At 40.4% G+C, this 12380-nt stretch overlaps 1 protein-coding gene across 1 annotated transcript in view; it reads left to right on the top strand.

The window, feature by feature from the left end:
• The window catches only part of LOC139405515 (glucose-6-phosphate exchanger SLC37A1-like), a 29410-nt gene extending 18764 nt beyond the window's left edge, over nucleotides 1-10646 (top strand). Inside the window, exons 15-20 of the mRNA XM_071147917.1 lie at nucleotides 461-509; nucleotides 711-784; nucleotides 2846-2924; nucleotides 3093-3190; nucleotides 3331-3407; nucleotides 9433-10646. Coding sequence (XP_071004018.1) covers nucleotides 461-509; nucleotides 711-784; nucleotides 2846-2924; nucleotides 3093-3190; nucleotides 3331-3407; nucleotides 9433-9448 — 393 coding nt within the window. The 3' untranslated portion in view covers nucleotides 9449-10646. The remainder of the gene's footprint in view (nucleotides 1-460; nucleotides 510-710; nucleotides 785-2845; nucleotides 2925-3092; nucleotides 3191-3330; nucleotides 3408-9432) is intronic.
• The last annotated feature ends 1734 nt before the right edge of the window (nucleotides 10647-12380 follow it).

Genomic DNA, 12380 nt, shown 5'->3' with positions numbered 1-12380 from the left:
CTACCTTTAGGTATCTGTGACCAACAGATGCATGTCTGTATTTCTAGTCATGTGAAATCCATAGATTAGGGCCTAATGAATGTATTTCAATTGACTGATTTCCTTATATGAACTGTAAAATCATTAAAATTGTTGCATCCTGCGTCTATATTTTTGTTCAGTATATTTCAATTGTCTCAAAGTTTTTATAAATCATTCTTCAACCTGTCTCCCCCCCTTTATCTACACTGATTTTGAAGTGGATTTAACAAGTCACATCAATAAGGGATCATATCTTTCACCTGGATTCACCTGGTCAGTCTGTCATGGAAAGAGCAAGTGTTCTTAATGTTTTGTGTACACAGGTGTTCTTAATGTTTTGTGTACACAGGTGTTCTTAATGTTTTGTGTACACAGGTGTTCTTAATGTTTTGTCCACTCAGTGTATTTGATAGCTGTTGTTTTTTGTTCTTTGTTTCAGCTTTATGGCTTTTCTATGATCAGTGAGTTTGGACTGGGACCCACCATCGGTAGGGATACATTCTCATATTCTCCAGTTTGTGTTGAGGGATTGACTGAATCCTCTCATGAGCCCATTGACTTATATTGGCTGTGCTATTTTGACTGTAAATGACTTACAGGTGAACAGTGTTATGTCACAAGCTTGGTTGGTTTTGACATTCAACCAACGATCAAGTGAATGGTGTTTTGATGTGCCGTGTACCTCCTAGGTATGCTGCTGGTGTGTGGAGGGCTAGTGAATGGACCATATGCCCTTATTACAACAGCAGTGTCTGCTGATCTGGTGAGTGTGTGTGTGTGTGTGTGTGTGTGTGTGTGTGTGTGTGTGTTGCGAGTCTGTCTCGCTATCCTTTTACACAGTTTATAATCCTCCCTAGTTTTATCTTCCTAAACTTTGAGTGGCCATAATATTTCAGTATTTCCTGTGTGTGGGCCTCTCTCTGACCTCAAATCTCGCCTCTCTCTGACCTCAAATCTCGCCTCTGACCTCAAATCCTGCCTCTTTCTGACCTCAAATCCCGCCTCTCTCTGACCTCAAATCTCGCCTCTCTCTGACCTCAAATCCTGTCTCTCTCTGACCTCAAATCTCGCCTCTCTCTGACCTCAAATCCTGTCTCTCTCTGACCTCAAATCCTGTCTCTCTCTGACCTCAAATCCTGTCTCTCTCTGACCTCAAATCCTGTCTCTCTCTGACCTCAAATCTCGCCTCTCTCTGACCTCAAATCCTGTCTCTCTCTGACCTCAAATCTCGCCTCTCTCTGACCTCAAATCCTGTCTCTCTCTGACCTCAAATCTCGCCTCTCTCTGACCTCAAATCCTGTCTCTCTCTGACCTCAAATCCTGTCTCTCTCTGACCTCAAATCTCGCCTCTCTCTGACCTCAAATCCTGTCTCTCTCTGACCTCAAATCCTGTCTTTCTCTGACCTCAAATCTCGCCTCTCTCTGACCTCAAATCCTGTCTCTCTCTGACCTCAAATCCTGTCTCTCTCTGACCTCAAATCCTGTCTCTCTCTGACCTCAAATCCTGTCTCTCTCTGACCTCAAATCTTGCATCTCTCTGACCCCAAATCCTGTCTCTCTCTGACCTCAAATCTCGCATCTCTCTGACCTCAAATCCCGCCTCTCTCTGACCTCAAATCCTGTCTCTCTCTGACCTCAAATCTCGCCTCTCTCTGACCTCAAATCTTGCATCTCTCTGACCTCAAATCCCGCCTCTCTCTGACCTCAAATCCTGTCTCTCTCTGACCTCAAATCTCGCCTCTCTCTGACCTCAAATCTCGCCTCTCTCTGACCTCAAATCTCGCCTCTCTCTGACCTCAAATCTCGCCTCTCTCTGACCTCAAATCCTGTCTCTCTCTGACCTCAAATCTCGCCTCTCTCTGACCTCAAATCCTGTCTCTCTCTGACCTCAAATCTCGCCTCTCTCTGACCTCAAATCTCGCCTCTCTCTGACCTCAAATCTCGCCTCTCTCTGACCTCAAATCTCGCCTCTCTCTGACCTCAAATCTCGCCTCTCTCTGACCTCAAATCTCGCCTCTCTCTGACCTCAAATCTCGCCTCTCTCTGACCTCAAATCTCGCCTCTCTCTGACCTCAAATCCCGCCTCTCTCTGACCTCAAATCCCGCCTCTCTCTGACCTCAAATCCCGCCTCTCTCTGACCTCAAATCTCGCCTCTTTCTGACCTCAAATCCCGCCTCTCTCTGACCTCAAATCTCGCCTCTCTCTGACCTCAAATCTCGCCTCTCTCTGACCTCAAATCACGCCTCTCTCTGACCTCAAATCTCGCCTCTCTCTGACCTCAAATCTCGCCTCTCTCTGACCTCAAATCCCGCCTCTCTCTGACCTCAAATCCCGCCTCTCTCTGACCTCAAATCCCGCCTCTCTCTGACCTCAAATCCCGCCTCTCTCTGACCTCAAATCCCGTCTCTCTCTGACCTCAAATCTCGCCTCTCTCTGACCTCAAATCTCGCCTCTCTCTGACCTCAAATCTCGCCTCTCTCTGACCTCAAATCCCGCCTCTCTCTGACCTCAAATCTCGCCTCTTTCTGACCTCAAATCCTGTCTCTCTCTGACCTCAAATCCCGCCTCTCTCTGACCTCAAATCTCGCCTCTCTCTGACCTCAAATCTCGCCTCTCTCTGACCTCAAATCTTGCCTCTCTCTGACCTCAAATCTTGCCTCTCTCTGACCTCAAATCCCGCCTCTCTCTGACCTCAAATCCCGCCTCTCTCTGACCTCAAATCCCGCCTCTCTCTGACCTCAAATCCCGCCTCTCTCTGACCTCAAATCCCGTCTCTCTCTGACCTCAAATCCTGTCTCTCTCTGTTTGACCTTTTGACTCCAGGGAACACACAAGAGCCTGAAGGGCAACTCCAGAGCCCTTTCTACTGTCACAGCCATCATCGACGGCACAGGATCAGTAGGTTAGTCTCTCGCCCTCTTCTCCGGGTCACCTCCAGCCCCACCAGTAGATCCTACATGATAAATTAGCTCCACAAGGCGGTAGCTAACAACCACGGGTTGCTTTCGAATTCAGCATAGGACTATCTCTGTGACTTACTAACTGTCCTGGGATGATGTTTTCTTCTCAGGTGCAGCGATAGGTCCCCTCCTGGCAGGAGTGTTGTCGTCACGGGGATGGAACCAGGTCTTCTACATGCTGATGGCAGCTGACTTCCTAGCACTGGTGGTGTGTGCGCATGCTAATCTTCTAAATAGTTGACCTGAAATGTGCATTAATGTGTGTGTGGATTTCATGGAATGAGGTTTTAATGTGTGTAGATCTCATAGAATTAGGTTTTAATGTGTGTGGATGTGCTTTCTCTGTAGCTGTTGCTGCGGCTGGTGACAAAGGAGCTGACCGCTGCCACCGTGGTTAAACCTCGTTCCGGCAGCACCACAGTAGAGTAAGTGACTTCTCTCTGTTTGGTGTATATTCTACCTATTGTATTAGGGTGGTATCCAGGCTTGATAATCATGATTGAGGCCACTGATCATGTTCTATGTTGATGATCTATGTTCTACGATCATACCACCAAGACATGCTAACCTCCTCTGTTATTGGTCAAAGTGAGAGGTTAGCATGTCTTTGGGGTATGATCTTTGACCTTCTGTAACTTTCTCAATCATCATTATTCACGATTCATTCAGGATTATCTGTAATCATGGTAGCATCCACATTATAGTAGAAATGTTAAGAAATGTATTATATTCTTATTTATACTAAAAAGTAACTCCAAAATGACACATTATTTACCAATAATTTCTATTGGGCACAAAATAATCTGAAACGCAACTAAAACTAATTGCAAATGCATCCAACAAGTTTGTAGTCACTACCTTGATGTAGTCATTGTGCTCTAGGAAAACCGGACCAAATACTTCACTTTTGACTACTTTATTTATAAGACTCTTTAGAGGTGTCAATTTTGACGTGTAACTTTTTGAGAGAAGACAAAATGTATTACTTGTTAAACAAAATCTCTTTCTTTGAGCAATTGTACAGTGGCAAATATGTGAACCCTTTTGGAATTACCTGGATTTCTGCATAAATGTCACTTAAAATTTGACGAAGTCACAACAATAGACAAACACAGTGTGCTTAATACTAATAACACACAAATTATTGTATTTTTCTTGTCTATATTCAATACATCATTAAAACATTCACAGTGTAGGTTGGGAAAAGTATGTGAACCCCTAGGCTAATGACTTTTCCAAAAGCAAATTGGAGTCAGCTAAACTGGAGTCCAATCAATGAGATGAGATTGGAGATGTTTGTTATAGCTGCCTTGCCCTATAAAAAAACATTTACAAAATTGGAGTTTGCTATTCACAAAATGCATTGCCTGATGTGAACCATGCCTCGAACAAAAGAGATCTCAGAAGACCTACGATTTAAGATTTGTTGACTTGAATAAAGCTGGAAAGGGTTACACAGCTATCTCTAAAAGCCTTGATGTTCATCAGTCCATGGTAAGACAAATTGTCTATAAATAGAGAAAGTTCAGCACTGATGCTGCTGTCCCTAGGAGTGGCCGTCCTGCAAAAATGACTGCAACATGGCAGAATGCTCAATGAGGTTAAGAAGAATCCTAGAGTGTCAGCTAAAGACTTACAGAAATCTCTGTAACATGCTAACATCTCTGTTGACGAGTCTACAATACGTAAAACACTAAAGAAGAATGGTGTTCATGGGAGGACACCACAGAAGAAGCCACTGCTGTTCCAAAACAACATTGTTGCACGTCTGACGTTTGTAAAAAAGCACCTGGATGTTCCACAGCGCTACTGGCAAAATATTCTGTGGCCAGATGAAACTAAAATTGTGTTGTTGTTTGGAAGGAACACCAACATGAAAACCTCATCCCGACTGTAAAGTCTGGTGGAGGGAGCATCAAGGTTTGGGGCTGCTTTGCTGCCTCTGGGCCTGGACAGCTTGCTATCATCAACAGAAAAATGAACTCCCAAGTTTATCTAGACATTTTGCAGGAGAATGTAAGGCTATCTGTCCTCCAAATGAAGCTCAACAGAAGTTAGGTGATGCAACAGGACAACAGCCCATTAGACAGAAGTAAATCATCAACAAAATGGCTTGAACAGAAGAAAATATGCCTTCTGGAGTGGCCCAGTCAGTCCTGACCTCTACCCGATTGAGATGCTGTGGCATGACCTCGAGAGAGCAGTTCACACCAGACATCCCAAGAATATTGTGGAACTGAAACAGTTTTGTAAAGAAGAATGGTCCAAAATTCCTCCTGACCGTTGTGCCGATCTGATCCACAACTACAGAAAATGTTGGTTTGAGGTCATTGCTGCCAATGGAGGGTCAACCTGTTATTAAATCCAAGGGTTCACATACTTTGTCCGCCCTGCACTGTGAATGTTTACACGGTGTGTTCAATGAAGACATGACAAATTATAATTGTTTGTGTGTTATTGGTTTAAGCAGACTGTGTTTTGTCTATTGTTGTGACTTAGATGAAGATCCGATGAAATTACATGACCAATTTATTCAGAAATCCAGGTAATTCTAAAGGGTTCACATACTTTTTCTTCCCACTGTATTACTATAAAATAATATAATTATCAAAATGTTTTGAGCATACAATATAGCTCTATTTTTATTTTATACAGTCGTTTTTGCTCATCTTTATCAAGGGTGTCAATCATTTCGGAAACCCCACTCACTGTATGTCACAGAAATACTGATAAATCAGTCAGATGAACTTGTGGATACCATTTTTATGTCTGTGTGTATTATGACGTAAGTTGGGTGGTTTCGCTAGTCAATGCTAATTAGCGTTAGTACGATGATTGGAAGCTTCAAGGTTATTATAGTAATCAAAACTGAAACTACAATTGGAGAAACTATTTAGTAAACTGAAATAAAATAAATAAAAACTTTTGAAAAACTAAAACGATTATATTTCACTGTGAAACAAACTAAAAATACATTGTTTAATTGTAGTTTATTTTTCTCCCGTTCTAAAAATCAAATCGGGTTTTCAACCTTTTTTTTTCCTAATGGGGTTTGTGAGCTTTTGAATCTGGCGGGTAAATGCTGACAGTAGATGGCAATCTTTCAAATAGGCCTGGCTTGTGCATCACTGTCACTAGCTATCAGTAGCTAACAGGGACAAAATCTGAGGGAGGTCGCGGACCATAGCTGTGAACAATGGCGGCAGCAAACCCAACACCAGCAAGTGGCCGATCGCAAAAGCACAAAAGATGGCAGCGTGTGTAGAACAGAGGGTGAACAAGGCAGTTCTTACACCGTAATTGAAAATAAGAATTTGTTCTTAACTGACTTGCCTGGTTAAATGAAGGTTTAAAAAAAATTACATGCGGAAACACATTTTCAAGTTCATCTGAACAGCACCCACAAAGAATTTCAGGATGAAATTGGGTCAGGGGGTCAGGGGTTTGTTACTATGCCGATAAATGACAATATCCATCTGGAACTTTGCCACCAAGGAAATGTGTGTGACCAAACCATCTCAAAAAGTACTGGAGTACCCCTGCTATAGGCCTACAACACATACTGTCCCTAACACTAAAACTATAGGCCTACAACACATACTGTCCCTAACACTAAAACTGAAACTATAGGCCTACAACCCATACTGTCCCTAACACTAAAACTGAAACTATAGGCCTACAACCCATACTGTCCCTAACACTAAAACTGAAACTATAGGCCTACAACCCATACTGTCCCTAACACTAAAACTGAAACTATAGGCCTACAACCCATACTGTACCTAACACTAAAACTGAAACTATAGGCCTACAACCCATACTGTCCCTAACACTAAAACTGAAACTATAGGCCTACAACACATACTGTCCCTAACACTAAAACTGAAACTATAGGCCTACAACCCATACTGTCCCTAACACTAAAACTGAAACTATATCATATAAAGACTAAATAATAAATGCTTTTATCAAACTGAAATGGAACAGGTAAATCAAGTCTGAAAACTAACTGAAACCAAACTGAATTTCAAATAAAAACGAATAAAAATCACAAAGCTATAAGGTACGCTACAGGTACGTTAGCGTATGCATGAAGAGGTGTTATCCCACGTGTTCATCTGGCTAAGTAGATAAACTGAGCAATTGCCAGAATCTTACATGCTTTTTATTAGAAAATGTTTTAACAATTCCCAAGAGGAAATCCATATTAAATGATCTACTGTTATCTACCATCAATCTACTGTTATCTACCATCAATCTACTGTTATCTACCATCAATCTACTGTTATCTACCATCAATCTACTGTTATCTACCATCAATCTACTGTTATCTACCATCAATCTACTGTTCAATTATCTACTGTTCAATCCACCAAATTCCTAGGTATCCTTATTGAGGAAAAATATCGTATTTAAATTCTCTCTGATAAAATTGCAAAAGCTATCGGGTGTCATGGGACGAGTTCAACATCTCATCCCAAGAAAATATTAGTTTTTATCTGTAGCCTAATACACCTTAATCTATTATTTTATCTCAGATTGCAATATAGTCTGGGCCACTACTTCTAAAAACAACCTCAATAACATCTTCCTTCTCCAAAAACGTTTTTGTGAGGATAGCAACTCACTCAGACAGTCGTGCCAGTTCCTCGCCTTTTTTAAATCCTCAATATTTATGTCAACCATCTTCAAGTGTTTCTGTTTTTGTATTCCAAATCAAAATGAATCTTCTCCGTTTCTTTCCAAACACTATTCAAATTCAATATTAAGGTTCCTCATTATTCTACGAGAACTGCCAGAGATCTCCACATCCATTTTTTCCGTACAAGATTAGGTCAATCTTCCATCACATCTGTTGTTTTGGAACAGTCTCCCGGACCACCCAATGATGTATATAAACCCTGTATTGCTGGTGCTTAATATTGCCCATTTGAATCCACTTGTCGGCCATATTGGCGCTCCACAGTAGGAGCAGTCTTCCATGTGAACGCATGGCATTGTACAGTATTTCAATTAAATGTTTCAAAGACAAAATTACAAGGATTTAAGTATTGTTTTTGCTGTAGTGGAGACAATAACGCTAGTAATCTCAAATAATAAAAATTTAAGAAATGTTTTTTTAATAGATTTTTTTCATTTTTTATATTTAGCTTTAGCTCACATAATATAATTTAAAAGTGTGCATTATGGTGTATGTAATAGATGTTTTTACAATGGTGGGGGAATACCAAGATGGAGGAACGGTGGCTTCAAAACAGCGCCCACTGTTAGTCATCTAGTGTGTTATTTATATATATAATATATATATATATATATATATATATATATATATGTTATTGGAACCACCTCATGCACTGCAACACCTTCAATTCCTTCAAATACAAAATTAAGGAATATCTACTAGACATTCCATACAATGACTCATCCCAATAACCTCTGCCATATGTCCATAATAATTATGCTGATTCGTGATTTTGACTGGCTGAGAAAAGCTGCATGCCTCTCTGTCTTGTCCAGAATCCCGACCCCTACACGTTCATTACTATGGCACAGCTGGAGATCGAATTTCAATATTGAAACAATGTTGCAAATGTCAGAGAGAGAGAAAGCAAGGTTTATACAAATCTCCACTATTGTAAACCAACTGCTAGTCTAAAAGAAATGGGAGATTAATGTCTCAATGCTTTTTATAGTGGAGCTCAAGTTTATAAATTGCCTGGCTGGGCTGATGAGACAGTGGATTGCACAGTGAGATGGAACAGAGTAAATAGACATTTCAGCATCATAGATTTAGCTGGTGGTAACTTGTGGAATAGACACTGGGCTGGAATGTGTTTTTAACCAATAGTCCTCCAGGGTGAGACACCACCCTTTGTATAAATCCCATTATTAACTGAGTGGTTCGAGCTTGAAAGCTGATTGGCTGACGGCTATGGTACATCAGACCATATACCACGGGTATGACAAATCATTTATTTTTACTGTTCTAATTACGTTGGTAACCAGTTTATAGTAGCAATAAGGCACCTCTGAGTTTGATATATGGCCAATATACCACGGCTAAGGGCTGTATCAAGGGATTCCGCATTGCGTTGTGCCTAAGAACAGCCCTTAACCGTGGTATGTTGGTCATATACCACACCCCCTCGTGCCTTATTATTAAATAACCTTCTGCCTATCTTTGTCCCGTAATAATAATAATAATTGTTATTATTTAATTTGAACCTCCTTTCTCTTTTTTTTAAATCTGGTTCATCATGTTTTCATTTTCTTTCTGTAAATCTATTTGTTTCTTATATCAGGATACTTTTTGGATTTTATTCTATAAACATTTGAAAGTGAGAAGTGCCTTAACGAGCATCTCTTGTTTTTTTATTTATTTTTTACCTCATGCAAATAAATAAATCATAGTCCCTGATCAAAGTCTGTTTTTCTGTTTCTCTCTTGTAGGATGAAAGAGCACTGAGCACTTTGCACTAACTCCAGACAGAGGAGTGAACAGACTGTCCCTCAGCACAGACACACACGCTGCATCTTATGCCACTAACCTGTACCTCCGTCCAGTAACTGAACTGAGCTAGTGTGAAGCAGCACCTCCTTAGAACCGAATGAAAGCCGATTGAAGATTCGGTAACAAGATAATAAGCAAACAACCAAGCCATCCAAAGTTCCTCTGAGCACGTACCACTATAACTTTTGTTTTACTTGTTCTACAGCACACTGGGCCTTAAATATATATAAATATATATATATATATATATTTTACTGTCAGGTCTGCCTTATGGAACCAAAGATTGTGTGGAAATGCATTATAATTTATATGAAATGTATTATTATAATTTTTTTAAAGTTGCCATTATATAATTCTGTTCTGTGGTGTATTTTCTCTGTAAATGAAGTATATTCAGGTACTGCTATTTTGTATATGATCAACAAATGATGTTTATTATGTTTGGTGACTTCAATCCTATGAATGTAACATTCTGTGTTAGAGTTGGTATGTAGAATTTCATACTCAAACTGATGAGGAGGATCAATCATTTCTGAATAAGCTTTTCTTTAGGCAGTGCGATGTTGAAAACGTTAGTGATGATGTTTTATGTAGATGTAGAAAATATCAAATACCATCGTCCCAAACCTTAAATGATCATATAAGAGTGAGTTCATTTATTCTGCCTCTACAATGTGAACATTTTGAATGTGTTCTTTTTGACTAATGCCTGCTAACTCAAGTCCCGTTTAGAGTGTAAAAAGCACAAAATGCCAAATGAGTGAAAAAATGTAGGTGATAATCATCTTTATAAGAAAATATATATATTCTTAACTTTCATGATGGCACATGCAGAGGCTGTGGTCAATTCCAGTTCACTTCCTGTGTTAAACAGAATTCAAGTGGAATGGACCCCATCCAACAACATGTGCATTTTATTTATGTGGAGATAGAGCACATCGTGGAGGAAGATAAAACGTTCATCTAAGTTCTTCAGTGGTAGTACTTGAAATACTGTGTGCCTTTTGTTGTTTGTCAGGCAGTTGCTTCGTTCAGTGACGTATGTGTGAGCCTTACTTGATCACTATAGCTACATGGTCTTGGTGACAATTGTAGATTTGTAATGACCTCTTGGTAAATAAATAAAAAATGATGGCATGTCTGTATTACCAAATTCTCTGGAAGCCTCTATAACCAAAGCAAAATATCTCAATCTCGGTTTTGAAGCATAATGTTGAGTTGTTTTGTCAACCAAGCTAAAGGTGTTCCAGTCAGGATGAAGAGTGGTCTGAAGTCTCTAGCTGTCTCAGCTGGGGGGGGCAGATGTAAACAAAAAAACTGTACACTTTTGACAACTAGTCCTCCACTGAACTGACACATTATCTCTCTCTCCTCTCGCAGGACAAATTACATGATTTATTATTTTCTGAAACGGTCCTGTAATAAACATTAACAGTCCTTAACAAATCAGTCATAACTGGTGGTTAGCTGCTCATGTTGTGCCTAAATAAACCAGAAGGTAATTATTCAGGATTATATGGCTAAATTCAATTAGTCTTTATTGAAGGTATAATTAGTATATTGTTTTGATCGTCGATGACTCATCTGACATGCATCACCAAACATCTGAGCTGACTCGAGTCTGCAAAACTGGATATGTTATCGAGTGAATCTCACAGGCGGGTGCCCACGCAAGAAACTAAATTCAATTTGAAACTTCCCTTTTCACAGTGCTTGCTCCCGGCTTTGGTTATCTCTCCTTAGCTCATATCATTTTTTTTAAATTCCTTGACAAATAAGTACAGTTTAGTTAGATGACTTTAATAGCCATACTCAGGGTAGAATTTAGCCTGTGTTTTTAAAAGTTGAATGGACGTAGCGGACAGACAGATCGACTGCGTTCTGGGGGTTGAGTGGGCGACCTGCAGGCAAACCTGTACCAGCCGCGCCTGCTTCCTTCAGGAGACCCAGTAACTATGGCGATGAGAGCGAAAAAACGCACTGGGCACACATGCCAGTTCAACGTCTAGTTTTGACTTAGGCCTTCATGTGGTTGAGTTGTCAACTAACGTGAATTCAACGTGAAATCAATCAAACATTTTACCCTGTCATTGGATTTAGGTTAAAAGTATTTTTTTTAAATACGAAATTCTCTTGAATTGATGACTTTGCTAATCCAATCGGAAACAACGTTGATTCAAGCAGTTTTGGCTCAGAGGGAAACTATAATTCCTGCTCTCCAGTGTATGTGCGATTGTTGAGGGAGGCTGAGACGGGCGGGAGGGGGAGAAGAAAGGGAGTTTATGAGATGAGAGAGAGCTAGGTAAGTGACGGAGACAGATGATGTTGAAACGCTAATTTAATTTCCCCATTCAGAGATCGCTCTCGGGTGGGGGGGTTCCAGCTCGGTCACCGACGGAGCGGAGCGGTAGCCTATATCTCACATTCCGAGTCCTCGACCTAGGTGACGGCGAGACAGGCTAGAGGGGAGGAAAGAGAGAGATGGGATCAGCTTCGTCGGTGTACCGAGTATTCAACCTGGACGTCGATGGCAGAATTCAGAAGGTAAACTGTCAATCAACCGTTTTATATCGTGTCAGCCTGTTTCATCATCAACTACTACACCCTTTCATGTACCTTGTAAGAGGTCCAATATTGCATGAGACAAATTAGGAAGAAAGGTGCAATGATAGTTTTGCTTTATATAGGATAACCTCAGTTATCATACTATTAATAATAATTCAATGAAACTATTTGCACATGTTGATGCATATAGAAAAACAGAATTTTCAGAAAATCCTGTACATTGGACACATTCACAGTAATCTCTAGCTTCTTATGGTGAGTTCTCATAGTTCTGAGCTCTAGTCCGAGTTTGACTGTGTAACATTGTATTCTTGTCATTAGG

Source organism: Oncorhynchus clarkii, chromosome 3, assembly GCF_045791955.1.
Source record: "Oncorhynchus clarkii lewisi isolate Uvic-CL-2024 chromosome 3, UVic_Ocla_1.0, whole genome shotgun sequence".
NCBI classification, from domain to species: domain Eukaryota; kingdom Metazoa; phylum Chordata; class Actinopteri; order Salmoniformes; family Salmonidae; genus Oncorhynchus; species Oncorhynchus clarkii.
Note: the sequence above shows the minus strand (reverse complement) of the source record. Positions and strands in the feature narration are given on the sequence as shown.